The sequence below is a fragment of the Pelodiscus sinensis genome, unplaced genomic scaffold (assembly GCF_049634645.1).
Source record: "Pelodiscus sinensis isolate JC-2024 unplaced genomic scaffold, ASM4963464v1 ctg125, whole genome shotgun sequence".
Lineage (NCBI taxonomy): Eukaryota > Metazoa > Chordata > Testudines > Trionychidae > Pelodiscus > Pelodiscus sinensis.
The window spans coordinates 1-27,700 of NW_027465977.1; the positions used below are offsets into that span (position 1 = coordinate 1).

The window sequence follows — 27,700 nt, forward strand, 5'->3', positions numbered from 1 at the left end:
CAGGGGGCAGGGAATGGGGCAGGGCCCAGCTGGCTCAGGGGGGTGGGGAATGGGGGAGGGCCCAGCTGGCTCAGGGGGGCGGGGAATGGGGCAATGCCCGGCTGGCTTAGGGGGGTGGGGAATGGGGCCCCTGTCCCCTGGGGGCAGTGCGTGAGCCCAGCGATATGGTTGGGGCAGGCCGAGACCCCCCTACCTGTGGGTCCTGATCTGGGAAGGGTGAAAAGCAGCGCGAGGGGCGACTGGAGCAGGACACCTGGGTTCTCTCCCTGGCTCTGGGAGGGGAGTGGGGCCCAGTGGTTACAGGGGGGAGCCGGGAGCCAGGACTCCTGGGTTCCATCCCCCCTTCCCACCTCCCCTGGCAGACGTGGTCTACGTAGGGGTCATCCACCCGCAGCACCTGCCCGTGGGGCGGCTCTTCCTGGAGGCCGGGAAGCCGGTGCTGCTGGAGAAGCCGCTGGGCATGAACGCGGCGGAGGTGAGAGAGCTGGCGCAGGTGGCACAGAGCCGGGGGTCTTCCTGATGGAGGTGAGTGACCCCAAACACACTTCCTGTTGGGCCCCCGCTAGGTTTGCCAGATGGTTGAAACAAAAATACTGACACCCCCCCCCCCCCCCCCCCCCCCCCCCCACGCACACACCAAAAAAATCCACCGGGGAAAAATTCTGTTGAAGAAAAAAAAAAAGTGGGGAGGGCGACCAAAAAAATAAAATAAAATAAAACAGCATGTCTGCTTTAAGAGTGAGTGCAGGGATAGGAACAGGGGAGCCATTTTGTGCCTGCAACCTTGCAGAACCAGGTAAGCATGGGGGCTGGGGTCGGGGGGCTGGGGGGGCTGGGAGCCGGGGAGCCTGGGTGCTGAGTGTTTGTAGGGTTGCCAGGTGCCGGGCATTTTCGCCTCCTGGCCAGAGAAAGAATCAGAAAATACCCGACATTTTTTACCGGACAGGAGGCGAAAATACCAGACTGTCCGGGTGAATACCGGACACCTGGCAACCCTAGCCCCCGCCCCTCCCATTCCCTGCAGCCCAGCGCCCCCTACTGCCCCCCGCAGCCCAGCGCCCCCTACTGCCCCGCACAGCACAGCGTCCCCTGCTGGGCCCCCGCCCCCACTCCTCCCAGCCCAATATCCCCAGTCGCAGGAGGAAGGACACAAAAGTGAGAAGCAAAAAAAAAAAAACCCACCCCACAAAAAGCCACATTCTCCTCGCCTACCAGAGCCAGGGGCGGGGGGGCAGGTTAGCAGATTGTTTTGGCCCCCCCGGCTCTGCAGTGGGGCTGAGTGTGTGGGAGGGGCTGCGGGGAATCGGACTTGGGGTGTGGGGTCTGGGCAGGAGGGAGGGGGCAGGGCTGAGGGGGATGTGATGCAGAAGCAGACTGGATGGGAGGCAGGGTGCAGGAGCAGAGTGGGGGGGTGTGCAGAGTCTGGGCAGGAGGGGAGCCCCAGGGCTGGAGGGCCAGCTCCCCCACTGCTGGGGAGAGCCCCGAGCCTCTGGGGCTGGATCCAGGCATGCTGGGGGCCGGATCCGGCCCCTGGTCCGTATGTTCCCCACCCTTGTTTTGTTTGCTCTTTACCCTGCGCGAGTGAGCTGGCTGGGGAGCAGCAGGGAGCGGGCGAACCGGGGAGTCTCCAGACGGGTCGGCCCCGTTGGGCCCCTGCCTGGCCCCGGGCCCCAGCACCCTCTTCTCTGTGTCCCCTCGCAGGCCTACTGGACCCGCTTCTTCCCAGCCTCCGAGCGGCTCTACTCCTTGCTCTCCCAGGGGGCGCTCGGGGAGCTGAAGATGGTGAGGATTGATTTTGGGGCTCCCCTCCTGGAGTGCCCCCGGGCGGTGCAGAAGGAGCTGGGAGGCGGGGCCTTGCTGGACCTCGGCTGCTACTGCGTCCACTTCGCCACCATGGCCTTCGGGGGAGAGAAACCGGAGTCTGTCCTCGCCTCGGGCTTCCTCCTCCCCACCAGTAACGGGCTGTAGGGCGGGAGTGGGGGGGTTGTGGGGGGCAGCGGTGGGGTGGGAGTGAGGGGCCCTGACAGGGGCTACGGGTCAGGAGTGAGGAGTAGTGGCAGGGCTGTGGGGGGCAGCAGTGGGGTGGGAGTGAGGGGCACCGACAGGGCTTGGGGGGCAGGGGATGCAGGTCGGGCAGGAGGGGCACCAGCAGGGATGGGCTGAGCTGGTAGGGGCTGCAGGGGGGAGGGAGGGGCACCGACAGGGCTTGGGGGGCAGGGGATGCAGGTTGGGCGGGAGGGGCACCAGCAGGGATGGGCTGGGCTGGTAGGGTCTGCGGGATGGGAGGGAGGGGCACCGACAGAGCTTGGGGGGCAGGGGATGCAGGTCGGGCGGGAGGGGCACCAGCAGGGCTGGGCTGAGCTGTCAGGGGCTGTGGGTCGGCAGAGGGGCCCCGGCAGGGCTTGGGGGGCAGGGGATGCAGGTCGGGCGGGAGGGGCACCAGCAGGGCTGGGCTGAGCTGGTAGGGGCTGTGGGGTGGGAAGGAGGGGCACCGACAGGGCTTGGGGGGCAGGGGATGCTGGTCAGGCGGGAGGGGCACCAGCAGGGATGGGCTGAGCTGGTAGGGGCTGCAGGGGGGAGGGAGGGGCACCGACAGGGTTTGGGGGGCAGGGGATGCAGGTCGGGCGGGAGGGGCACCAGCAGGGATGGGCTGGGCTGGTAGGGGCTGTGGGCTGGGAAGGAGGGGCCCCGGCAGGGCTTGGGGGGCAGGGGATGCAGGTCGGGCGGGAGGGGCACCAGCAGGGCTGGGCTGAGCTGGTAGGGGCTGTGGGGTGGGAAGGAGGGGCACCGACAGGGCTTGGGGGGCAGGGGATGCTGGTCAGGCGGGAGGGGCACCAGCAGGGATGGGCTGAGCTGGTAGGGACTGCAGGGGGGAGGGAGGGGCACCGACAGGGTTTGGGGGGCAGGGGATGCAGGTCGGATGGGAGGGGCACCAGCAGGGATGGGCTGGGCTGGTAGGGGCTGTGGGCTGGGAAGGAGGGGCCCCGGCAGGGCTTGGGGGGCAGGGGATGCAGGTCGGGCGGGAGGAGCACCAGCAGGGATGGGCTGAGCTGGTAGGGGCTGCAGGGTGGGAGGGAGGGGCCCCGGCAGGGCTGGGCTGAGCTGTCAGGGGCTGTGGGTCGGCAGAGGGGCCCCGGCAGGGCTGGGTGTGGGCTGCCCTCCTGCTCTCTCTCCTTCCCAGGCGCCGATGAGACGGAGTCCATTATCTTGAACTACCGGGGGAAGCGCCAGGCCGTGCTTACCTGCTCCATTGCGGCCCGGCTGCCCAACCAGGCAGCCCTCAGCGGCACAAGGGGCATCATCCAGGTGCTTGCGGGGGGGGGGGGGGGTGGCAGAGCTGAGGCTTGCGGGGGGAGGGGGGGTGGCAGAGCTGAGGCTTGCGGCGGGGAGGGGTCTCTGCCGTGGGGTGCAGAACCCAGGCGTCCTGCCTCCCAGGCTCTAACCCCCCGGATTGTGTCTCCCTGCAGCTGCCGTCTCAGATGTGGAGCCCGACGGAGCTGGTGGTGAACGGGCAGCGGGAGACGTTCCCCCTGCCGCCCCCCTCCCAGCCCCTCAACTTCGCTAATAGCACGGGGCTGCGCTACGAGGCCCAGCACGTGCGCCAGTGTTTGCTCCAAGGTAACTCGTGAGGGGGCACTGCTGGGGTGGGGAGGAGTTTGCAGCCCCCAGCGTATCCAGCGGGGGGCCCTGCTGTGTGGAAGCTCATAGCACCTAGCATCCAGCCAGGGCACCGCTGGGGGGAAGCTCGCAGCACCTCCTAGACTGACCCTTCTTTTTTCCCCCCCCCAGGGCTGAAGGAGAGCCCTGTCATGAGCCTGGCTCACTCCGAGCTGGTGGCCTCTATCATGGACGAGGTACGGCAGCAGCTGGGGGTGACGTACGCCCAGGACAGGGCCTGACTCGCATTTGCTCTTGTAAGCCCTGTTGACAACCCCAGATCTTTGGATGCGATTTCATCCGGGGCTGATCAACCTACCAGCGTGGCGGTACCGGGCCTAGACAGTTGTAGGGCACCGGGCGACATAGCTCGGAAATGAACACATTAAATGGATTTAAAACTGGCTGGCTGATGGTTCTCAAAGTGCACTTGTAAACGGGGAAGCACCATCGTGTCGGGGGAGGGGTTTCCTGGGGGGGTCCAGCTGGGGTGGGTGGTCGTGGGCCCTGAGCAAGTTAAGTTTTATCAAAGACCTGAAAGGAACCATAGCGTCCGCCCCGACACCGTTTAGCACTGGAGGGAAAGCTGGATGTGTCTGCCTTGACCACCGTGCGGCTCTCATGGAGCAAAACCCAGGCCTGTTTCAAGGCTGGGGGGAGGGATACCTCAGAGTTTAAGCATTGACTTGCTAAACCCATGGTTGTGAGTTCAATCCTCAAGGGGGCTGTTTAGGGATCTAGGGCCAATCTGTCAGGGATAGTATTTGGTCCTGCTATGAGTGTAGGGGACTCCAGTTCCATGACATAGGTATATCTCCATCTATTATTAAGGCTGGTGCATGTAAACACACAGGCAAGGTTTGCAGGGGGAGAGCTTTGAGAGGTAGGATTTTTTTTTTTTTTTTTTTTTTTGCACAATCATACAGATACAGCATGGCACATGAAACCACGCCAGGGACATCGGGAGGAACCTTGTATTGGTACATTTTATTCTTGATAAGCAAAAATTCCAGATACAGCCATAAAACTGTTAACTACAGTCCATATATAGTTTTGCAACATCCTGGCTATGTCTAGACTGGTATGATTTTCCGCAAATGCTTTTAACAGAAAAGTTTTTCCATTAAAAGCATTTGCGGAAATGCGCGTCTAGATTGCGGAAAAGCGTCCATGCCAATCTAGACATGCTTTTGCGCAAAAAAGCCCCGATTGCCATTTTAGCCTTCGGGGCTTTTTGGCGGAAAACAGTACTGTGCTGTCTACACTGGCCCTCTTGCGCAAATGATTTGTGCAAGAGGGCTTTTGCCCGAACGGGAGCAGCACAGTATTTCCGCAAGAAGCACTGATTTCTTACAGTAGGAAGTCAGCGTTCTTGCGGAAATTCAAGCGGCCAGTGTAGACAGCTGGCAAGTTTTTCTGAAAAAGCAGCTGATTTTGTGGACAAACTTGCCAGTCTAGACACAGCCCCTGCGTAGCAGGATGTACCCAGAACAGGGGCATTGTGCACTGTAGGTATCTTAGCCGACACATCATCAATTGGTAAATATTAGAATGACCAAGTCTCGCTTTGCTATAAAATGGGCTTCGTAAGAAGAATCGATGGGAGGGATATAATTTTTTTTTAAAAGACAATCTTTCTAAAAGCGCACCAAAAGAGTAAACCCAGAGGCTGCGTCTAGACTGGCATGATTTTCCGCAAATGCTTTTAACGACAAAGTTTTCCGTTAAAAGCATTTTCGGAAAAGAGCATCTAGATTGGCACGGACGCTTTTCCACAAAAGCACTTTTTGCAGAAAAGCGTCCGTGCCAATCTAGATGCGGTTTTGCTCAAGAAAGCCCTGATCGCCATTTTCGCCATCGGGGCTTTTTTGCGCAAAACGATTTTTACCTGTCTACACTGGCCCTCTTGTGCAAAAGCTTCTGCGCAAGAGGGCTTATCCCTGAGCGGGAGCAGCATAGCATTTCCACAAGAACACTGACACTCTTACATGAGATCGTCAGTGTCCTTATGCAAATTCAAGCGGCCAGGGTAGACAGCTGGCAAGTTTTTCCGCAAAAGCAGGTGCTTTTGTGGAAAAACTTGCCAGTCTAGATGCAGCCACTGTTTTCAGCTACCAGTTGAGGAGAAAGATTGGGTGGCTAACAGTTCGCAACTACCTTAAGTTGTGTGTGTGTATATAATTTTGTCTTTTTGGTCTTAAATATAGTGTGTTTCTGCTGCTAAAAACTCTGAGGTTCTTGCCCGCCTGGTGCTCGGGGGACAGTAGCAAAGTGCCGCCCATCCCAGCCCCGGGGGCAGCTTTGCTTCCAACCCGGTACCCTGGGGGCTCAGCCTCACCTTGTACCTGGCACCAGCCTGGTCCTGCGTGGTGCAGACCATCAGGTGGATGGTGCCCCCACGGCCAGGCTATCTGCCCAGAGAGAGCAGTGCCCGGGCACCCTTGGCCCGGCCCCGCAGGCGGGCAGCAACCAACCGTCCTCCCTCCCTGCCCACCTGGGATTCTGCTGCTCTCCCGGCGGCTCCTGTGGTCAGGCCGGGGGTAAAGCGGCGGCAAGAGGCAGCGGCAGAGGACGCCTGCTGTGTGGGCCACAGCAGCAGCTCCTCCCCGGGAGTGGAGCCGCATCATGCGACACTGAGCCAGGTGGCAGAGCACGCCTGCAGGAGCTGGTGGGGGTGGCCGCGTTGGCGCATGCGCAGGAGCGACAAGTTGAAAATAGGGTTGCCAGATACCTTCACAAAAAATCCCGAACAGGCAGGGAAAAATCGGTTGACCAAAAAAAAAAAGAGGTTGCTGTGCCTTTAAATTACCACGCTCCTTGCTCTCCCCAGGCCTCCCAGAGGACGACGGCCTTCCATCCAAGGAAAATAGAAAATACCAGACATTTTCCATGTCCAGTATTCTCTGGGCTTTTTTTAGCAGATGGAAGGCCAAAATACCAAACTGTCCGGATGAAAACCGGACACCTGGCAACCCTAATTGACAATCCCATGATAGACAGACAAGAATGGTAGCCACTTAATAGACAGATTGTCTAATAATAAAGAAGAATGTAGTTAAGTCTTTCTGGAGTGTCCTGGTTTCCCTGGGATCTAAAATAAATGGAACCACAGGCCAAGCAGATCTGTTTAATTTACATTCAAGTGTAGTAAAAGAAAAGAGCCTCAACACTGCCAAATTAAGGGGAATAAGAAAAGCCAAAAAGGAGTTGGAAGAACAGCTCGCCAAAAGCTACGTCTACACTGGCATGATCTTGTGCAAGAACTCTTCCAGGTGAGAGCGTCTACACCGGCATGTGCGTTTGCACGAGAGATGTGCGTTTGCACAAGAGATGTGCTTTTGCACAAGAGCATCCGTGCCAGTGTAGCCGCTCTCTTGCCAGTTTAACCATCGGGCTTTTTTGCACAAGTAATTCATGTTGCCTGGCTACACTGGCCTCTTGTGCAAGAACAGTTGTGCAAGGGGGCTTGTTCCTGCTGATTTCACACATTAGAACGTCCGTGTCCTTGCACGAGAACCCCCCCCCCCAGTGTTTGTGCACGATCGCGCCAGTGTGGACGCAGCCGAAAGGTAACAGCACGGACCGGAAGCAGGGAGCGGGGCTACCTCGGCCACTTCCGGGGCCCGCCCCTGCCTGGGACTCTGCTAGCCCTCCGCCCGAGGGCCTGGATTGCGTCACTTCCGGCCTCTCTGCCCTTAACGGCGGCGCCGGCGCCGCCTTCACGTCCGCCCGCGTGCGCGCTCACTTCCGCCCCTGCGCGCCCCGCGCCGGACGGGGAGACCCCGCGGCGTGCGCGAGGCGGAGCCTCTTTCCCGGCGGCCGGCGAGCATGGCGGAGCTCAAGGTGCGCGCGGGGACCGGGACCCCCCTCCCGGCCCCGCCCCCCGGGACCCCTCCCGCCCCCTCCGTGTCACCTCGGCTGCCCCCCCCCCCCGTGAGGGCAAGGAGCGCGAGAGAGGCCTCGTGGGCGGGGGGGCGTGTGGGGGGGTTAGGAGGGATGCGGGAGAGGTGGGGGGGTGGGGCGCTGGGGGCAGCTGGGGGGGTGGGAGGCTGGGAGGGGTGTGGGGGGGTGGGGGCAGCTGGGGGGCTCTGTGGGGATGAAGATGGGGGGGGGGCTGAGACCTGGGGCTGGTGTTGGGGGCAGGGGTTTGGCCAAGGGCTGTAGTGTCCGGGGGTGGGGGGGGGGCAATTCGAGGCCCATCAGGAACGGGGATGGGTGGCTGAAGCGGGACCCCTCCCCCATGGGTAGGAAACCTATTGCCAGCCCTCTCCCTTGGGGGATCCTAGTGGTGATGGGGGTGAGGTGTCACACCCCCGCCCCCGGCAGGGGCTTTCCCTAGAGCCAGCTGCTGGTGCCCCATATGAGTTTTCCCCTTTCCCCTGTAGCCAGCCTGTGAGGTGAGACCTGGACCCCCCCCCCATAGCTGTGACCCTACTGTCCCACATTCACCCTTTCTCTCTCCCCCCCCTCCCCCCCGCCAGGTTCTGGTCATCGATGGGCGCGGCCACCTCTTGGGGCGCCTGGCAGCCATCGTGGCCAAACAGGTCCTGCTGGGTGAGTATCGCTGGGGGGCCCCCCCAGGCCTGGAAATACCCCCCACACCTGGGCCCTGCACCCCTGAGGTCTGTGATGATGCTGTCTCGGTGCTCGAGTGTCACAGCCATGAGAGCGCCCGATCCATGCACTACCATCTGAGACCGCTACCGGGGGGCCAGGGCGCCTGGGTTCTACCCCTTTGGGAAGGGAGTGGGGTCTAGTGGTTAGAATAGGGACCTGGGAGGCTGGATTTGCTAAGAGTGCCTCTCCCTGGCCATGCTGTTAAACCCTCCAGTCTCCTCTGCCTCTCTCCTGACACCCAGGCCTTAAGTCCATGGTGATGAGCCCTGCAGGTCTGCGGCTGCCGTGCATGTCGGTATCCGCAGCTCAGTTTGCTCAGACAGGTGTGGATGCAAATGTTGTATCCAACAGGTCTCCAGAGCCGGGCTCAATGCAGGAGCAGAGTAGGTTTGCAGCCCTGAATCATCCTCTCCCCCAGGGCCCTGCTCGGCTGCTAGCCCCTGGGGTTGGACCCTGAGCTCATGAGCTGAGCGGCTTTGTCCTAGTCCCCTGTGCCCCCCAAGTCTCTGACCACGCAGAGCGGGGTGCCCCGTACTTCCTGGGCCCCAGGCTGGCTCCGCAGTGCTCCCCAAATGGCTACGGTCCCTCTCTGACTTCCTCCCAGGGCGCAAGGTGGTGGTGGTGAGATGCGAGGGCATCAACATCTCCGGAAACTTCTACCGCAACAAACGTGAGTGTCTCTGCCGGGCCGGGGAGCCAGGACTCCTGAGCTCTCTTGGAAGGGGCTGGGGCGTAGTGCGTAGAGCTGGGAGCCAGGACTCCTGGGTCCTTTTCCGGTCGCCATTTCCCTTGCCAGTTGCCTAGTGCCAGTCCCTCTCTGCTCTGTCTGTTGCGGGCACAGAGCGCATCCCAGAAAGGGGGCAGTGGGTGGGAGGCGCCTTCCCTGTGGTTGCATGGGTATTGGTTTAGCACCGGGTGCTGTATGGATGCCCCCAGCACTGCACAGACCCAGGCAGAGACGGCCCCTGTCCTGACCAGCTCACAAGCCCTCTCCCACATCAGGGAGCCGTGGGGCCGATTCTCTGGCACTGCTCTGTCCGAAGCCTGGTGGGACGCTGGGGTGGCACCTCGTCTCTCGGAGCCGGCTGCTGCAGCTTGGGCCTGACCTCAGGGCAGTCGGCATCCCCCTGTGCTCCCCGCAGCAGATCTTCCGGTTCCTGGGGGGCCCTGCACCCAACTCTCTCAGCCAGCATGAAACCCTGGGGCGAGGTTATTGGTGCACAGGGACACAGTGTAGAACAGAGCTGGTTAGCACAGAGGACAGGAGCCTTCAGTAAGTCTGTCGGGGGGGCGGGGCAGGGAACCCAGAGCCCAGGCTCTGGCCTTCCCCCTGCACCCCTAGCCAGCCAAGCCTGACTCACTTCCAGCTGCCTGGCTGTCCCCACACCTGTTGCTGCTTCTCTGTTGCTGGGGCTGAAAGTTACCTGGTCACGCCCTCCTGGGGCTTCAGTTCCAAAGGGCCAGCTGTAGCCAGCATGCAGGCAGCTGGAGTGTGCTTCCCCACCCCCAACACACCCTTACTCCTGCCACCTAGCCACGGGTGCAATCCAGAGGGAAACTGAGGCACCCACCATATTCCCGTGGAAAAATCCCAACTTCGTCACAATCCCCGAGGGTGGGAGGGGAAACCGAGGCCGGGGGGGGGGGGGGGGGGGGCTGCCTCCCCTGCCCTCGGTCGCAGAGCTGGGCTATCTGGGAGAATGGCTGCCCCGGCTCGCCCTGGGGTGTGGCCTGACCCTGCTCCGCTCTCGTTCTAGTGAAGTACCTGGCTTTCCTTCGCAAGCGCATGAACACCAACCCGTCCCGTGGGCCCTACCACTTCCGCGCCCCCAGCCGCATCTTCTGGCGCACGGTGCGAGGTAAGCCCCGGGGCCGTACGGGGGCGGGGGGAGCAGCTACAGGGCACCCTGGTGGCACCCATGACTCATTCCTTATAGTCTGATGGGGGAGGTACCTAGAGCTCCCTTCCATGGAGCCTGGGGGGCAGAGCCCCACAGTGCGGGGTGCCCCGGCCTGCTCCCAGCAGCTGCTGTTCCTTGCAGGGATGCTTCCCCACAAGACCAAGCGAGGCCAGGCTGCCTTGGAGAGGCTGAAAGTCTTTGATGGGATCCCACCGCCGTACGACAAGGTAAGGGGGCCCTGGGGGCCGTGTGGGGAATGGTGGGTCTTTTGTCTATGATGCTCTATCTACCTACATTGTTTGATGCTGGGTGAGAAAAACCTGTACCCTGAGACACCCCAGCCCTGCTCCTCTTCCCCCCACCCCCGTTTCCATCCCCCTAACGCACTCCTCTCTCCTGCCTGCACAGAGGAAACGGATGGTGGTGCCCGCTGCTCTGAAAGTCGTACGCCTGAAGCCAACACGCAAGGTACGTCCCTCCCAGAGCCCCTTTCCGCACCGGAAGGGGCAGGAAGTTGGATTCTGACAGACGGCTGTGCTGTCATGAGGCAGGTAGTTCCACAGCTTGAACAAAGGACTCTTCAAAGGCAAAACTTAGGTGTCATTAACCCGTGGGACTAACTGCCAATGGTAGCAGGCCATGGCCAACTCCAAGGCAGTAAATTCATTTGCCAGTTGCGTTAACCAGGGGAACTGCCTGCCACATGATACTGGTGCTTAGTTTGTCAGAGGTTCATTAGGCAGCAGGGTGTTAACCTATGGAGCTTATTGCTGCGTGATGCCTTGGACTGATGTCACATGGCAGCTAGTGACCAAGCCAAGGAACCACCTTGTATAGTCTGTGTTCAGTGCAAGTTGCCTGATGGTTCCTGTGCTGTCGGTCCAGCGATGCCCTGGCCATGCCTGCCAGTGGCCGTACTGTACCCTGTGTTGGCAACTGGCACCTCGGGCGGTCTGTGATGATGCTAATTTACTTGTTTTCGAGTCTCACGACCATGAGACAGCATCCTACATGCACTACCATCTGAGACCACCATGGGGCGCTGCACGACCTGGCTCGCCTTGGATCCCATGGGAAGGGGGTTGGGGGGGCGGGACTGGGGAGCTCGGTTGGATCCCTGGCTCTGGGAGAGGGAGTGGAGGCTGGTGGGTAGGGCTGGGAGCCAGGACTCCTCAGGTCTGTCCTGACCGGTCTCCCCCCTCCCCCCGCAGTTCGCCTTTTTGGGACGCTTGGCCCATGAGGTGGGCTGGAAATACCAGGCCATCACCGCCACGCTGGAGGAGAAACGCAAGGAGAAATCCAAGCTGCATTACAACAAGAAGAAGAAGCTGATGGTGAGCAATCCTGGATGTCGTTGGGCCTTGCACGGCCCCCGTGGGGGAGCTGCCAGCAAGAGGGGGGGAGGTATAACCAGCTCCGTGCACCGCCCCTGAAGCGGCCGCATCTGCCCGCTGGCTATGGGCTTCCTGCATGAGCAGCCCTCATGCCCTGCCCCAGAGGAGTTGTCTCGCCATTGGGTGAGAGGTCCCCCAGATCCTCAGCCCTGGAACCCCACCCCAGAGGTGGCTGCATCCTTCGTTCCCTGCCATCTGCCTGTAGAGCTTATTTCAGTGGGGTCGGGGTGCACTGCAGTCGTCAAACTGAAGCTCTGTGTCCCCCTCCCTGGTGTGTGTGGTGGGGGGAGGCTGGGCGTGCAGAGCATGGCCCATACAAAGCGTCCCGGGGCCCTGGTAGGCCAGCCCCAAGCTGGTGCTGGACTGGGTGGAACTGCCCCTGTGCACCCTCCCTCCCCCATCTGAGCTAGGGATGTAAAATCCTGGTTCATCGGCTAACAGGTTTAACTGGTTAATCGATTTAATTGGGATGGGGGAGCCCTGTGCACTTCAGGCTGGCTTCTGGGCCTCTTCCCCCTTCCCTCCCCCCTGTACACACAGGCTGCTCTAGGGTGACCAGTTCACCTTCAGACTAGGGATAGGAACGGGTGAGTGTGTGGGGCAGGGCTGAGCATTCGAATCAGGCCATATCCAGTGTGGGGCCAGGGCCCTGTTACCAGGGATGTCCCCTGAATCTTGGTCTGATGCCTCCGCCTGGCATGTCTTGCAGAAACTGCAGAAGCAGGCAGAGAAGAACGTGGAAGGCAAGATCGCCCGCTACACGGCCGTGCTGAAGCAGTACGGTGTCTTGGTCTGAGCCTGTGACCTCAATAAAACTAGTCCCCTCGACTTCCACCCGGCCCCTCTCTGTGTCTTCGGGGCCTGGCTTTTATCTCTAACTGCAGTCTCTAGCCTCCAGCGGCTGGGCCTTAGCGTTGGATCCCCTCCCGCTTCCGGCTGCTCTGGTTTTCAGGAGGGCTGCAGGTCTCGGGGGCATGTGCCTTCCCCTTCCTGCCCCGGCAGCCCCAGGCACTGTGGGTTTGAGAGCGCTGCAGGGGCGTGTTCAAGGCCATCTCCCCTGTGGGGCTGTAACTCCAGTGCACTGGGCGCTTCCCTGCAGGCGAACCACCTTGAGAACTCACCAGCCGTGAGCTGAGGAGACGGCTGCTATGCAGCGGCTTGGGCCTATCTTGTTATAGCTCCTTGGCCTGGCTCGTCTGACCTCCTGTGTGACAGGGCCCTGGGGCTGCCTGCAGTGGGCCTGTACAGGGACTGCTGAGGGAGGGTGGCTCCTGTGCCCCTTCTGCACACCCCCCCAACACTTTTCCACTCAGAATTTGTCTTCATCAGCTGGGGACTGGCAGCGGGGGAGTCCCCTGTGGAAATTTTTGATGTAATGTGGATGCTGCTCTCTTCTCTCCCCACCCCTGCCCTGGGCTTAGCTCCACCCCAGGCCTGACACCTCACTGTCAGGCCGGTTTTCTGAGCCTTGCCTCATCCCTGCTCGGATACGTCGTTCCCAGGTGTTGCCTCGGCTGGGGAGTTCAGTGTGGGCTGGCTCTCCCCTCTGCCCCTTCCCTGCTACTCCTCAGCTGGGTTGTGTGTGTGGTGAAATGACCCCCCCCCCCCCCCCGCTGCTGTCTGTGTCCTTAGCCCCCAGCCCTCCTGCGGTGGGGGAAATAACTTCCTGGTGTGCCTATATCCTAGGGCTGTCGGAGGTGCCCTGGGTAACCGCGACCAGGGTGCCTGTTGGTCAGTGGTCTTGGTTAAACGCTTCCAATTTTTAGTGGTTGCGCGGTTCCCTGATGGAACAACTCACCAGACCGGCTCCTGCCGCTGGAGGCAGCGTGGGGCGTAAGGGGGCTGGAATTTCTGTGGGGCACCGGGCACTGAACGTGGGGCAGGGTGGGGGGCTGCGAACGAGGGACTTCCCCTGCCTGACTCACCCACAGGCTTCCAGCCACTGGCTCAAGCTGACGATTAGTCGGGGGCAGGAGCAGGCAGGGTACAGGAGCAGCCTGAAGCTTTCCCTTATTTTTGGAGTAGCTACCCCCCTTCTCTGCCCAAACGATTGTGCCCAGCGGGGGCAGTGTTGTCAGGGGCCCTGTATCTGTCCCGGGCCTCCCCCTCTTTGGGAGGGTGGGAGAGGGGGCTGGAAGAGAAAAGAGACAATCCCAGCTCCATGCAGCAAGCAGCCACGGGGTTGTGTTTATTGTAGCCCCGGCCTTGGGAGCAGACACGCCCGCAGCGCATGCCCCGGCCAGGGTGGGGTGCGTCTCCCTCAGCCCTGCCGGTCCTCGGGGTAGGTCACCCCCAGCTGTCGCCGCACTTCATCCATGATGAAGGCCACCAGCTCGCTGTCAGCCAGGCTCATGATGGGGCTCTCCTTCAGGCCTGGGGGGGAGGGGGAAGAGCTCAGTGGAAGGTGGGGGTCACAGCCAGGCTGTGAGCTTCCCCCTGGCAGTGCCCAGCCTGCTGCTGAGAAATGGGAGAGAAACCCCTGGGCCTGAATTCCCTGCTTAGCCCACTAGACCCCCCCCCCCCCCAGGGCTGGGGAGAATCCTGGTTCCCAGTGCCCCACCTCCCCCTCTGCTAACCATTTGACCCTACTCCCCCTCCTAGGGCTGGAGAGAGCCCAGGAGCCTCCCCGCCCCCCTCACCTTGCAGCAGGCACTGGCGCACGTGCTGGGCCTCGTAGCGCAGGCCGGTGCTGTTGGAGAAGTTGAGGGGCTGGGAGGGGGGCGGCAGGGGGCTGTCATGGCGCTCGCCGTTCACGAACATGGTGGTGGGGGTGTACCAGGGGGAGGGGAACTGGAGGGGTACAGGGAAGAAAGGGTTAACAGCCCCCCCATGGGATCTGACCCCCCCCCTCAAACTGGGGAGAGAACCCAGGTGTCCCCCCGCCCCAACCACTGGACCCCACACTCCCAACCAGTGTTTCTGGTTCTTCCGCTGGGGCTAGAGGCCAAGGGCTGCCCCCCCCCCCGCTCCCTCCCCACTCACTTTGACGTAGCCCTCGGTGCCACAGACGATGGCCTCGCCGGGGACCTCCACCCGCATGGTGCAGGACAGCACGGCCTGGCGGTTGCCTGCGTAGTTCAGCACCATGGCCGCCGTTTCGTCCACACCTGGGGAATGGGGAAACCGCAGCCCTCAGGGGCCCTGCGTGCTGAGCCGCGGCCCCTGCCCTTCCCTGTCCTGCCCCCTGCCCTGCCCCTTCTGGTCTCTAAGCCCACCCCCCCACCGGTGCCTCTGCCCTGCCCCCCACCTCTCTGCCTGCCCTGCCCCCTCTCAATCCTGCCCCCCACCCTGCCAGTGCCCTTCACTCCTTCCCCCCACACCTTGCTATTCCCTCCCTCCTGCCCCTTCTCCCTGTCCTGTCCCGTTCTCTTCCCCTCCCCAGTGTCCCCATTACCAGTGGGGTAGAGGAAGCCTGAGGCTATGATGGACTCCGGCTTCTCCCCCCCGAAGACCATGCTGGCGAACTGGGCGCAGTAGCAGCCGAGGTCCAGAACGACCCCGCCCCCCAGCTCCTTCTGCACCAGCCGGGGGATGTTCTCCATGGGGTGCCCCACGGCGACGCAGCTTAGCTTCACTTCCCCCAGGGCTCCCTGGGCCAGCAGCTCGCGGAGCTGCTCCGAGAGGGGGAAGAAGCGGGTCCAGAACGCCTGGGGGGAGCAGGGCAGAATCAGTGCTGGCCGTGAGGGGGCGCTCTCCCCTGCCTGGCTGGGCTGCCCCAGGGGATCTCGTGTCAGACCCACAGCGCGTTGGGCCTGCCTCTCCCTTTGACACCCACGACGGGATGGGTCCCTTCGGGGCTGGCTTACGGGTGGGGTCGGCTCCAGCCTGTTGGGGCCTGTCCTGCCCCCCGCAGATCCCATGCAGCCGACTCTTCCCCGGGGCTAGCACAGCCCCACCCCCAGGGCATCACGGGATGGATCCTCTGGGAATGTGGATGGCCGACATCCGGCACACGGGGCGGTTGGCGGCCTGGCTCAGGGCCACCTCGGCTGGGGAGTTTCTCGGACTCAGCAATTTCCGATCTCCAGGCGTGGAGAGGAGGAAATAGGGGACGGGACGCCCCTTCTAAAGGCTGCCCTGCCGGTGCTGGGGGGTGTCAGCCCCCGCTCCTTTGAGCTCTCAATGTCTCCCCCAGGGGCACTGGGCGGCAGGGAACGGGGCAGGAGGGGGGAGCTGCAGGGGCGCTAGGGAGCAGGCCGAGAGCCCAGCAGGGGGTACAGGGCTGCAGGAAGTGTGTGGGGAGGGCCCAGCAGAGGGTGTGTCTGTGTGTGTGTATGGGGGGGGTCACTCACCTCCATCAGGAAGACCCCCCGGCTCTGTGCCACCTGCGCCAGCTCTCTCACCTCCGCCGCGTTCATGCCCAGTGGCTTCTCCAGCAGCACCGGCTTCCCGGCCTCCAGGAAGAGCCGCCCCACGGGCAGGTGCTGCGGGTGGATGACCCCTACGTAGACCACGTCTGCCAGGGGAGGTGGGAAGAGGGGATGGAACCCAGGAGTCCTGGCTCCCGGCGCCCCCCCTGTAACCACTGGGCCCCACTCCCCTCCCAGAGCCAGGGAGAGAACCCAGGTGTCCTGCTCAAGTTGCCCCTCGCGCTGCTTTTCACCCTTCCCAGATCAGGACCCACAGGTAGGGGGGTCTCGGCCTGCCCCAACCATATCGCTGGGCTCACGCACTGCCCCGAGGGGACAGGGGCCCCATTCCCCGCCCCCCTAAGCCAGCTGGGTATTGCCCCATTCCCCGCCCTCCTGAGCCAGCCAGGCATTGCCCCATTCCCCGCCCCCCTGAGCCAGCTGGGCATTGCCCCATTCCCTGCCCCCCTGAGCCAGCTGGGCCCTGCTCTGGGGCCGGGTGGGAGCCGGCGCCCCCAGGGTCTCTGGGCAGCTCACCCACGTCGGGGTCCTGGGCCAGCTCCTCGTAGCTCCCGTAGGCTCGGGGGATCCCGTGTTTCTCGGCGTATTCCTGAGCCCGGGTCAGATCGCGGGCGGCGATGGCTACGGCCTGGGGCGGGCAAGGATGAAAGGGGGAGCGAGACACCCAGGGGCCCCCCATCCAGCACCCCTTAGATAGCGAGTACGGAGCAAAGAACCCAGGAGTGCTGCCTTCCCCAGCTCCAACCACTAGCCCCCGCTCCCCTCCCTGAGCCAGGGAGAAATCCAAGGACTCCTGGCTCCCAGATTCCTCCCCTGCTCCCGCTCAAACCAGTACCCTCTGCTCCCCTCCCTGGCTCCCAGATCCCCCACCCTGCTCTAACCACTAGCCCTTGCTCCCTTCCCCAGCTCCCAGCCTCCCCTCCGTGCTCTGACCACTAGCCCACACTCCCCAGCTCTAACCACCAACCCTCACTCCCTTCCCCGAGCCCCCACCTGATGCTCCGTGGCCGGCAGGGTCCGCAGGGCCACCAGGAAGTCGTGGCTGATCCTGCCGGCTGAGCAGATGCCCCAGCGGGTGGCCATGGCGCTGGGGGGACCGGTCTGTGGGTGGCTGCTGGCTCTGAAGAGGCTGCGGCTGCGGCTGCGGCTGCTCCCTGGCTGGTGTATGACAGAGCCAGCGGAGCAGCTGTTCGGGGTGAGGGCGCCTGGGGCGGGGTAGCACTCCCTTGTCACGGGGCTCCTACGGGATGAGGGAGGAGGCTCCCTCCTACCTCCATTGCGTGGGGGCCGGGGATGGGTTGATCGCTGCTCATTTCTGTCTCCTTCATCGCCCCCCCCCCCAGGTCCGCCCCGAGCCAGGGTGATTCCCTGCGTGACGGGGAGGGGCACTGGGATTGTGGGGTACAAGTGGTTTGGGGGTGACAGACTTGAGGCGGAAGGAACATGGTGTCACTGGGGTGGGTGAGCAAAGGGGGCAGGGGCACCTGGAGGGCACCAGGGGCAGGGGGAAGGGGACAGGGGGTTCTCCAGGATTGGGGAGACAAGGACAGAAGTTCGCCAAGGTCGGGGGGTTCACTGGGTTTGAGGAGAAGAGGGCGGGGGGGGGGGGATCATAGACAAGGGCACCATTTAAAGTCCTGGATTTCATATCGGAGGTCAGCTGACAGCGCAGGCCCTGGCAACATTTTGCCGTAGGGGCAGGGAGTTGTATAGGCGGGATGATTACGATTCGGGGAATTAAAGGCTCATTACGAAAACAGCTTCTCCACTTAAAATAAGAGGCCGGGAGGGGGGGGCAGGAGGAGAAGAGGACTCACTCGTGGTATGCCCCAGGGATCTACGAAAAACCGAATTCCAAGCCCTCCGCCTGCACCCCCTCCGTGGTCTTTGCCATCCACCGGGCCCCTCCATGGACCCCGGGGCCACACCCTGGCACCGCCCAAACTGCTGCGAGCCCCATGTCCTGGCCCCACTCGTCCACCAGCGCCTCCCTTCCCCCCACCTCAAGTCTTTGGGCTCCAGCTGGGCCTTGCTGAGTGGGACCCTCCCAACCTCCCCACTCCTGAGCAAACAGGCAGACCCTCCGCCCTGGGAAACCAAAGGGAAACTGAGGCAGGCACAGGCCTCATAGGTACAGAAAAGCCCATCTTTGTCACAGCTGGTAACCCGTGCCCCTGCCCCCCAGAACCTCTGACCCCCCCATTCCCGTCCCTCCTCGATGCCTCCGCAAAGCCCCTGATTCTGGTCACCCCACCGAGCAAAGCTGCTCTCCCGCCCCCTAAATCCCCCCTCCCTGTTGTGTGACCAGGTGACCCCCCGATGGCTCTGGGATTTGTCTGTGGGTCGGGGTGTCTGGGGGGACTGGCGGTGATGCAGGGCTCAGGGCGGGGAGGCTGGACAGGATCAGCACCCTGAGGGGACCCCAAAATTAGGGCGGCCCCTGTGGGATCCAGGAACCTGGGAGTGAGGATGGGGGGACACCCCCAAACTAGACTCAATGACCCTCGGGGGGGTCTCGGTTCTGAGTAGATTTTATTTGGATCAAGAATCTGTTACACTCTTGGGGGTGAGGGGTGCTCCACAACCCCTGGCTCAGGGGGGCCCCCTTGGCAAGGGGAAACTGAGTCAATCAAGATGGCGGCGGTAGCTGCTGTCACGGCAACGTCTTTGAAAGGGGAAAGGTCAGAGGTCAAGGGAAGGACATGGCAGAGGTACAGGGAGATTCAGGATGATGAAAGTTTAAAGGGGGTCAGAGGTCAATGTGCCAAGGAAGCAAGAGGTCAAGATGGGGGAGGTCAAAGGTCAAGAGTGCCATAAAAGGGCCTGAGGTCAGAGTGGTGTGAGGTCAAAGGGGAAAGTGCAGGAGTCAGAGGTCAAAGTGGACAAGGCCCCGTCCAGCGGTGAAGAGCGGGTCAGAGGTCACCCCAGCCACCCAGCCTGGGTCAGAGGTCGCAGGCTCAGAGGTCATGTCTGAGCTTGTGGGGTCAGAGGTCATGGGGTCAGGTTTGAGGTCGGGTCGGGTATCCTGAGGTCGTGCTGGAGGTCGCGGAGTCAGAGGTCATGTGGTCAAGTCTGAGATCGTGGGGTTAGAGGTCATGGGGTCAGGTTTGAGGTCGGGTATCCTGAGGTCGTGCTGGAGGTTGCGGGGTCATAGGTCATGTGGTCAAGTCTGAGATCGTGGGGTTAGAGGTCATGGGGTCAGGTTTGAGGGCGGGTATCCTGAGTTCGTGCTGGAGGTCGCGGGGTCAGAAGTCGTGGTCAAGTCTGAGCATGTGGGGTCAGAGGTCATGGGGTCAGGTTTGAGGTCAGGGGTCGGGTATCCTGAGGTCGTGCTGGAGGCGCGGGGTCGGAGGTCGCGGGGCTATTCGCAGGCGAGTTTCCCGTCGAAGCTGGACAGGCAGACGGCGAAGGCCTGCAGGGCGCACAGGGGGGCGCGATAGTCCATGGTGAAGACGTCGGGCGCCACCCGGCCGAACTGCAGCATGATGTACTCGGCTGGGGGGAGGGAGTTAGCGTGTGGGGCACAGCCCCCCGGCTCCTGCTCCCTGCCCGAGTCCCCCGCTCTCTGCCACCGACGCCCCTGCTCCCCACTCCCAAGTCCCCTCTTCCCTGCCCCCAACACCCCCGATCCCCACCCACACGTCCCCCAATCCACCCTACGGTGCCCCCCAACCCCTCCAAACCCTCCTCTTGACCCAGCCCCCATCTGCCTCCGACACCCCCCCACTGCCTCACCTGATACCTCCCAATGCCTTGCCCAACGCCCCCCCAGATAGATCCCCAATCCACCCCCCGCAGCCTTGGGCACTCGAACAGCCAAGGGGGAGACGTGGGAGCAGCCCTGGCCTCTCCATCGCCTCCCCTCTGCCCCCAGCCGCCGGCCTGGCTCCCTCGGTCGCCCCCAGCCCCCGCTCACGGTCGTGGTCCGGGACGATCTGGAAGTTCTTGACGGAGGCCTGGGTCACGCGCCCGTGGAAGTTGAGCACGTAGGACTGGGTCTGCTCGTTCCAGGCCGGCACCTTGTTCTGCAGCACCAGCAGGTTCTGGAGGTTTCTGTTCTGGAACCGGCTCAGCAGGGTCTCGTGCTCCTGGGGAGAAGAGATTGGAGCCCGGTGCTGCGGGCTTCTCTGCAGCAGTGTCCCGGCCGGGATTCCGGGTGCTGTGAACTTCCCTGTACAGTGCCCAGCATGGAGGAATTCCCCATGGCAGTGTCCCAGCCACGATTCCCAGTGTTGTGAGCTTCCCCACAGCAGTGCCCTGGCCAGGATTCCCAGTGCTGCAAACTTCCCCACAGCAGTGCCCTGGCCAGGATTCCCAGTGCTGCAAACTTCCCCACAGCAGTGCCCTGGCCGAGGTTCACAGCGCCGTGAGCGTCCCCACAGCAGTGTCCCAGCCACGATTCCCAGTGTTGTGAGCTTCCCCACAGCAGTGCCCTGGCCAGGATTCCCAGTGCTGCAAACTTCCTCACAGCAGTGCCCTGGCCGAGGTTCACAGCGCCGTGAGTGTCCCCACAGCAGTGCCCCAGCCATGATTCCTAATGCTGCGAGTGTCCCCACAGCAGTGCCCTGGCCAGGATTCCCAGTGCTGCAAACTTCCCTGCAGCAGTGCCCTGGCCGAGGTTCACAGCGCTGTGAGCGTCCCCACAGCAGTGCCCCAGCCATGATTCCTAGTGCTGCGAGCTTCCCCACAGCAGTGCCCTGGCCAGGATTCCCAGTGCTGCAAACTTCCCTGCAGCAGTGCCCTGGCTGGGGTTCCCCAGCAGCCTCACGTTTTTGGGGCGGATGCTGATTCTCTCATTGTCTGCGTTCATGCCGGGGATGATCACAGTCATTTTTCGGGGTCCCCTGAACCCCAACACGTTGGTCTCCTGTAGTGAGGAGCAGCAGAGAATCTGTGACCCTGTCAGCCCGCAACCCCCACGCTGCCCAAACACTCTGCACCCACCTCATCTCCATGACCGTGGCCAGCCAGGGACACAGATGCTGCGAGCTTCCCCACAGCAGTGCCCCCAGGTGGGCGCCGGTACTGCGAGCTTCCCCACAGCAGTGTCCCCAGGTGGGGGCGCCGGTGCTGTGAGCTTCCCCACAGCAGTACCCCTAGGTGGGGGCACTGGTGCTGCGAGCTTCCCTGCAGCAGTGCCCCCAGCCAAAGCTGCGGGTGCTGCGCACTTCCCCTTAGCAGTGCCCCAGGGACCAGGGTTTTCTCACATAGCAAATGGCCGCCAGCTCCTGCCGGATGGGGGCGCTTTCGGGGACGAAGGGTTTTTTCTCCGGATTGGCCCCGTTATCGAACACCGTGAACCTGGTGCCCAGCATGTTGGACCTGCCGTGAGATGGGAAAGGCCCGGTGAGGGGGGAGCCCCTTGCCCGGTGCTGCAATGCGCCCACCTCTGGGGTGCAGCACGGGGCTGGTTGTCTCGGGACCCTGGCCCAGGTGAAAAGGCAGCCCCTCCGCGGGGGGCGCAGACCCACCTGACCTTCCCGATGAAGCCGTCCCCGTCCCGGGACAGGTCGATGGGATCCAGGGAGATGAGGTAGTTGGATGTTTTGCTTTTTTTTCTCTTCCGGCCGGACATCAAGAACAACTGAGAGCGACAGAAATGAACATTCTGCCCTGTGCCCCACGGCGCCCCTCTTCTGCCTCCCCACGGCGCCCCTCTTCTGCCTCCCCATGGCGCCCCTCTTCTGCCTCCCCCTGCCCTGTGCCCCATGGCGCCCCTCTTCTGCCTCCCCACGGCGCCCCTCTTCTGCCTCCCCCTGCCCTGTGCCCCATGGCGCCCCTCTTCTGCCTCCCCACGGCGCCCCTCTTCTGCCTCCCCCTGCCCTGTGCCCCACGGCGCCCCTCTTCTGCCTCCCCATGGCACCCCTCCCCCTCTGCTTCTTCCTGCCTTGTGCCCCATGCACCTTCTCCCCTTCTGCCTCCCCCTGCTCTGTGCCCCACAGCACCCCTCTTCTTCTCCCTCCCCCCGCCTTGTGCCCCATGCACCCTCTCCCCTTCTGCCTCCCCCTGCCTTGTGCCCCATGGTGCTGCTCCCCCCCTCCGTTGCCGGGACCCCCCCCCGCCACATACCTTCCTGCCGTCGTCTCTCTCCAGGTGGAGGTAGTAGAAGGGGAAGACGCCCTTGTCCACCCCCTTGCGGTCCCGGCTAATGCGGCACTGGACGGTGACCCCCGGTGGGGCGGGGCGCAGCACAAACCCCTCCAGCTCCTCAGGCCGTGGGAGCCACAGGGTCCTCGGCGCCTCCTCCGGTGGCTGGGGGGCGGGAGAGGTGTGAGTACCCTGGGGGGGCAGGCCTGGGGGGGGCAAGGGGCAGGAATCGTGTGTGGCACAAGGGCTTGTGCAAGGGGCTGTCCCGGTGCTCAGAGCTGAGGGAGTGTCTGTCACTGGGGCATCGACCAGGCCCTGCCGGGGCCCCCCCATCTCCCTGCCCTTACTCTGGGGGTGTCGGCCTGTGGCTCCAAGGCTCTGCAGAGGATGTTGGGGTCTCCCTCTTCCTCCTCCTCCTCTTCCTCCTCCTCCTCCTCTTCGCTCCTGCTGGGGCTGCTGAGAGACCCTGGGCGGGGGAAGGTCAGAGACAGCCTCAGCCCCCCCCAAGCAGGCCTGAGTGCCCCCCCACCGCCATGTCCCAGAGTCCTTTGTAGCGAGCAAAGACCCGTGGAGCCCCTTGGCCTCTCCCACCCGCAATGCGGCTCCCCCCTCACCTTGGTTGGGGAGCTTCCTGCCCGGTCTCCTCTTGATGGGGGAGGGGGGCACAAGGGGCTTCGGGGGTGGCTGCCCCTCCCCCTCCGAGTCCCACTCCTGGGCCTGCTCCCAGCCCCCTGCGCCGGCCTCCGGGGGGGCGTCCCCGTCGCTGCTGTCCTGGGGATCTGGGGGATGGGGTGGTTAGTGCCAGAGAAGGTGACCTCCCCTCCGCCCCTGTGGCTAAGCCGCTTGAATGCCAGCCTGGCACGGGTGCTTGACAGTGAAACACACTTGTGTACACTCTCGCACAAGAGCGGCACCCCCCACTTTGCACACCCAGCTGCATGCCCGTTGCACGAGGATGGCCTCCCTTTGCACGTCCAGCTGCACGCCCGTTGCACGAGGATCCCCCCTTTGCACGCCCAGCTGCACGCCCATTGCACGAGGATGGCCCCCCCTTTGCACATCCAGCTGCACGCCCATTGCACAAGGATGCCCCCCTTTGCGCACCCAGCTGCACGCCCGTTGCACAAGGATGGCCCCCACTTTGCATGCCCAGCTACACGAAGGTCACGCTCCCTATGCCCACCCCTTGTATGCCCCACCCTCCTGCCCTCCCCCCCGGCTCCCCGCAGAGCCTCACCTCTGAACTCCACGATGATGGACGGGACTCGCTCCCCTTGGGCACTTGATGAGGCCTTTAGCCTCAGGCCCCGGGGGTGCTGGGTGTCAGCGCAGCCAGCTGCAGGGCAGAGGGGGGGGGGGGTGTCAAAAGGCGCAGTCCCCTTTAAAAGGCGGGGTCGCAGCATCATAGCAACCGTTGCTAAGGGATGGAACAGGGTGAGGAGTGTAACAACCTGGCAGCAGTGACCTAGCAACAGGGTGGGGCATCCATTGCAACAGTTGCATAGTAACCAGGTGATGCTGGTATAATGGTGGCAACGGTTACATGGCAACGGAGTGGTGCACACCGCATAGCAACGGAAGAGCCCTGGCATCAGGGCTTGGCAACGCTTCGCCTGGCAACAGCATGCGTGCCCACAAGCGACAACAGGCGTGTGGCAATGGGGTGGCACACGCAGCACAGCAACGGTTGCGTAGAAACGGAACAGCGCCTGCATCAGGGCGTGGCAACCGTTGCATGGCAACAGAGTGGTGCACATGCTTGGCAACCGTTGCCTGGTTGCACCCGTGTCCTGGCCCGGCTGCACGCTCACCCCCTCTCTGCTTGGCCGGCCAGCCCTTGCGTGTGGAGCTGGGCGCCGACCGCGCCTTGTTGACCGGCCGCGTGTCCTCCAGGACAGCCTCTTCCAGCTCCCCGTCGGAGACATCTGGACAGGGGAGGCAGAAAGTGACTGAGCAGGGGCGGGTCCTGGTGGGGACTGGCCCCGCCCCCTGGATCGGCCCCCTCCCTCATTACCTGTGGCCATGCCTTGGGCCTCCCCCCCGGCCCGGGGGCCCCGGTCCAGGTGCACGGAGCTACCCCAGGCGTCAGCAGCGCGATGAGCCTCCGGGACGGACTCCACCAGGAAGGGGTTGCTGGTTCCTACGGGAAGAGGGGGTCCTTATCACCTGTGAACCGTTGGGGGCAGGGCCTGCTTCACAAGCCACACCTCCAGCAGACAGGCCCCGCCCCCTCCCGATTTCCCATTGGCTGAGAGAAGGGGTGCTCTGCCATGCTCCGGCTCTGAGTGGTGGGACTCAATGGCCATCAGACACGCCCCCTCATGCCATGCCCTCTTGGCTGTTCTCCAGAACTCCTGCCTTCTGCAGGCCCATTGGCAATGGGCGGGGCCTAATTTTTGGTAGCCCTGCCCACAAGCAACAAGCCACACCCACGTATGCCATGCCTATGGGACGCCCACGACTAGCAAGCCACACCCCCAAGGAGAAGACCTTCCCCTTCCATCTCTCCTCTCCACAGGGACACCAGGACAGCCATGCCCTCTGCTGTGGGCGGGGCCTTTCTTTAAGAAGCCCCTCCCCAGTTGACAAACCACGCCCCCATGAGCGAGCCACGCCCCTCTCATGTGCATTCTTGTCGGACACAGGCAAACTGTTCGCCCCCTAGTGGTGTGAGCTCTAGTAGAGGGCGGAGCCAAACGTTTGGAAGCCACACCCTTCACTGACAAGCCACGCCCCCACTCTGGGCATGGAGCAGGGGAAGTCCCTCCTCCGCTGTGCGCTGATTTTCAACAGCTGGCCAATCGCGCCCTGACAGGGCTGAGACCTGGGGGACTCGTTCCAGGGATGAGGACAGCCCCCGGCCCCCCTCTCACCATTGCAGAGGCTGTGCTCGCTGCAGGACTCCATCAGGGGGGTGCGCTCCTCGGGCCGGCGCCCCCGGCGCCCCATCACCTTGGCATCGGGGTTGGCCTGCACCATGAGGGGCTCCTGGCGTTTGCGGCGCTGCTTCTTCTCAAAGATGCGGCGCTGGGGGGGCGAGGGGGCAGGAGAGGAGAACGGGTCCTACCAGCCCTGTCCCGGGGGAACCCCCCTCCCCATGGGGATCCTGCTTCAGCCCCGATCCCCTCGGTCCCAGAGCCCCCTGGGGGGAAGGGGCCCTTGCTTCCAGCCCCAGTCCTGGGGCCCCGCAGCGGCAAGGGGCCCCGGGCACCTACCTGCAGCTCCAGCTTCTGCTGCCGCAGGGAAGCCGGCTCCTCACCCAGGCAGCTGGAAGAGAAGGATGTGGGGGCATCGGGTGGCGAGGCCGGGCGGGAGGGCAGGCGCTGGTAGGAGTTCCACGCCATCCCGCCGCCGGCCACGCACCCAGGGGTTGCCCTGGCCAGAGCCAGGGCCTGGCACACGTGTGTGTGGGGGTTCCGATCGCCACGGTGCCGGGGTCTGTGACATCACAGGTGCCCCCAGATGTGCCCCTGTCATGCGGCCCCTCTGGGGTGGGGCGCGGGGATGAGTATCCGGAGACCCCTCACCCACCTGGAGCTGGGACTCTGCCGCTCTGTGGGGGGAGGTTGGAGATCTGTGGGGAGATCTGGGGAAGGCATGCTGGGGGGGTTAGACCCCCGAGGAGGGTGTATGGGGCCCTGGGGGTCCAGAGGAGAGACCTCAGCATGTGAAGGAGGGGGAAGTGAGGGAAGCAACAGCTGCTAATTAAGCCCCCCTCCCGATAAAGCAGGATTAGCTCGTCAGAGATTAATGAGGACTAGAAGGGCTGAGCTCCCAGACACCCTGCGGCAAACACACTGCCCCCCCTTCCGCACGCTGCCCCCCAAACGCCCCCCCACGCCCGCTTCCCAGTGCCCCCGCTCACGTGTCTCCCCGCCCAGCCGTGTTCATGCCGAGGGGCCACATTCCAGCTGAGCCTGGAGGAGGAGGGAAAAATTCACTTAGTGCCACAACTCCCCCCCCCCCACCTCCCATGTCCTCTCTGGTCACAGAGAGGGAAACTGAGGTGTGGGGCGGAGCCGGACTTGATCATGGCTTCCCTTTGCATCCAAAGAACCCAGGAGTCTCACCCGCCCCTGCTCTAACCACTAGATTCCACTCCCCACAGTTCATGCTGGCTGCCAGGCTTCACTCAGCAGGGATGGGAGAAGAGTGCCCCCCCCCCCGTCCCTTCCCCCTTCAGCCCCAGACCTTTGAGCAGCGAGGGGAATGGAGATACCGGCTCTCGGTCTGGCTCCAGCGCTGGCTCTGCCAGGTCTGACCTGGGGGGGCGGGAGGGAGGCTGAGCCCTGACCCTCCTACTCCCCCCCCGCCCCGGCAGAGGGAGGCCACTGGATTGTCTCCGCTGTAATCGGCTTTGGTGTCTTCACCTGCCAGGCCCCGTGGCCGTGTTGAAAAGTGCCCAGGTCTCCCAGGGCTGGGGCTGTGAGGGATCAGAGTCCCCGAGTGCTGCCCGGAGCCACAGGCGAGAGATGGGCCCTGCCCAGGCAGCTGCCCGGAGCCAGTGAGAGACGGGCCCTGCCCAGCTGTGACCAGGGCCCCGTCGCGCTGCCCAGACAAGGGAGGTACGGTCCCTGCCCCGGGGGGCTGTGTAGCCTTAGCCCTGCTTCCATGCAAAACGGTCCATACGGTGCACGAGCTCCAGCTCCAGGCACAAGCCCCCCCTCGGCGGTGCTAGGGTCAGCCCCCCCCGGCGGTGGTAGGGTCAGCCCCCCCTCGGCGGTGCTAGGGTCAGCCCCCCCTCGGCGGTGCTAGGGTCAGCCCCCCCTCGGCGGTGCTAGGGTCAGCCCCCCCTCGGCAGTGGTTCCTGCCAGAGTCTCATGGAGAAAACCCAACTTGCCTGTCCCAGGTATCCCTTTTTAGTACAGTGACGGGGGCAAATTGAGGGGGGAGTTGGGGGGAGATCTCAGGGGGGCTTAGAGGAGCGGGTGGGAAGACGGGGGGATCCCCAGTGTGTGCAGGGGGAGGGGAGAGACCTCAAGAGGGGCCGGGGATCCCCAGGAGGGCTGAAAGGGGGGGAGCAGGAGGGACATGGGACCCTGGGTTCAACAGGCTCTCTGGGTCGATGTGCCGCCTACCCCAGTCTGCCTCCGCCATATCACCAGCGGCCGCCGCTTTTCTCAGACTCTTCGGGCAGTCAGTCGTGCATTTTAAGGTCGCCCATTTAGGGCAGGGGTGAGCAACGGCCCCTGGATCCGGCTTCCCTCTCACCCAGCTCCCACGCCCCAAGCCTGCTTCCTGGCAGCCCCCTCCCGCACACTGAACCCCTCCTGTCTGGCCCCACTCCAGAGCCTGGGGGGCCCACAAAACCTCCTAGCCCGGGCACCCTAGTCTCTGGCGTGCGAGGGGAACGTGGGACGTGTTTTTCTCCTGCTCAGCCAGGGGCCACGTCAGCGCACTGGGCTTTTTGCGTTTTCCTTCTCACTCGTGTGCGGCCCCCGACCGATGTTTCTGCCGGCCGGCGGCCCCCGGGCCGAAACAGGCTCCCCACTCCGGATTTCGGATGCACAGGGTCTGAAAGAGCCATGCTGCTTCTTGCGGGCTCCGGCCGACGGCGTTTCCGCTCGGCCGACCCCTGGCCTGCAAACGCGGCTCCCTCTGGACTTCGCTCTCCCTTGGACTTTTGCTTCCCTGTCACGGCCTGGAACACGCCGATTCCCCAGAACCCCACGGG

General features: G+C 63.4%; 4 protein-coding genes and 2 non-coding genes across 9 annotated transcripts; 4 read left to right on the forward strand and 2 right to left on the reverse strand.

Moving 5' to 3' along the window:
* Positions 1-227: 227 nt before the first annotated feature.
* Positions 228-4,061, forward strand: LOC102447655 (trans-1,2-dihydrobenzene-1,2-diol dehydrogenase; the record flags this gene model as incomplete). Its single annotated transcript, XM_075917573.1, is given in 6 exon segments — positions 228-500; positions 503-525; positions 1,702-1,954; positions 3,182-3,306; positions 3,468-3,618; positions 3,790-4,061. Coding segments are annotated over 6 exon segments (935 nt in total), but the record flags the coding sequence as incomplete, so codon positions are not given.
* A 3,352-nt stretch (positions 4,062-7,413) lies between these two features.
* RPL13A (ribosomal protein L13a) lies at positions 7,414-12,403 on the forward strand. Its single transcript, XM_075917616.1, has 8 exons — positions 7,414-7,500; positions 8,139-8,211; positions 8,879-8,944; positions 10,032-10,133; positions 10,317-10,402; positions 10,584-10,643; positions 11,387-11,509; positions 12,279-12,403. The coding sequence occupies exons 1-8, from the start codon at positions 7,486-7,488 to the stop codon at positions 12,363-12,365; spliced, it is 612 nt and encodes a 203-aa protein (XP_075773731.1). The 5' UTR covers positions 7,414-7,485; the 3' UTR covers positions 12,366-12,403.
* LOC112544735 (small nucleolar RNA Z195/SNORD33/SNORD32 family) lies at positions 8,277-8,358 on the forward strand. Its single transcript, XR_003088073.1, has one exon. It is a non-coding gene; the product is annotated as a small nucleolar RNA Z195/SNORD33/SNORD32 family (small nucleolar RNA).
* Positions 11,124-11,208, forward strand: LOC112544734 (small nucleolar RNA Z195/SNORD33/SNORD32 family). Its single transcript, XR_003088072.1, has one exon. It is a non-coding gene; the product is annotated as a small nucleolar RNA Z195/SNORD33/SNORD32 family (small nucleolar RNA).
* A 1,324-nt stretch (positions 12,404-13,727) lies between the features above and the next one.
* On the reverse strand, positions 13,728-17,139 carry DHDH (dihydrodiol dehydrogenase). The gene is made up of 7 exons (XM_075917615.1): positions 16,933-17,139; positions 16,456-16,567; positions 15,862-16,025; positions 14,964-15,216; positions 14,552-14,676; positions 14,209-14,359; positions 13,728-13,942 (listed from the first exon to the last, which is right to left on the reverse strand). The coding sequence occupies exons 1-7, from the start codon at positions 17,020-17,022 to the stop codon at positions 13,830-13,832; spliced, it is 1,008 nt and encodes a 335-aa protein (XP_075773730.1). The 5' UTR covers positions 17,023-17,139; the 3' UTR covers positions 13,728-13,829.
* A 1,313-nt stretch (positions 17,140-18,452) lies between these two features.
* TULP2 (TUB like protein 2) lies at positions 18,453-27,657 on the reverse strand. Of its 4 annotated transcripts, none has more exons than XM_075917610.1 (15): positions 27,105-27,657; positions 25,892-25,943; positions 25,242-25,293; positions 24,900-25,053; positions 24,041-24,166; positions 23,838-23,951; positions 23,264-23,362; positions 22,641-22,805; positions 22,374-22,492; positions 22,009-22,191; positions 21,411-21,523; positions 21,147-21,261; positions 20,708-20,806; positions 19,856-20,027; positions 18,453-19,434 (listed from the first exon to the last, which is right to left on the reverse strand). In XM_075917610.1, the coding sequence occupies exons 1-15, from the start codon at positions 27,121-27,123 to the stop codon at positions 19,301-19,303; spliced, it is 1,716 nt and encodes a 571-aa protein (XP_075773725.1). In that variant the 5' UTR covers positions 27,124-27,657; the 3' UTR covers positions 18,453-19,300. The 4 variants fall into 4 exon arrangements, with proteins under 4 accessions (XP_075773725.1, XP_075773727.1, XP_075773726.1 ...); XM_075917612.1 differs by having other exon boundaries at positions 27,452-27,655; XM_075917611.1 differs by lacking the exon at positions 27,105-27,657 and adding an exon at positions 26,218-26,569.
* Positions 27,658-27,700: the final 43 nt, after the last annotated feature.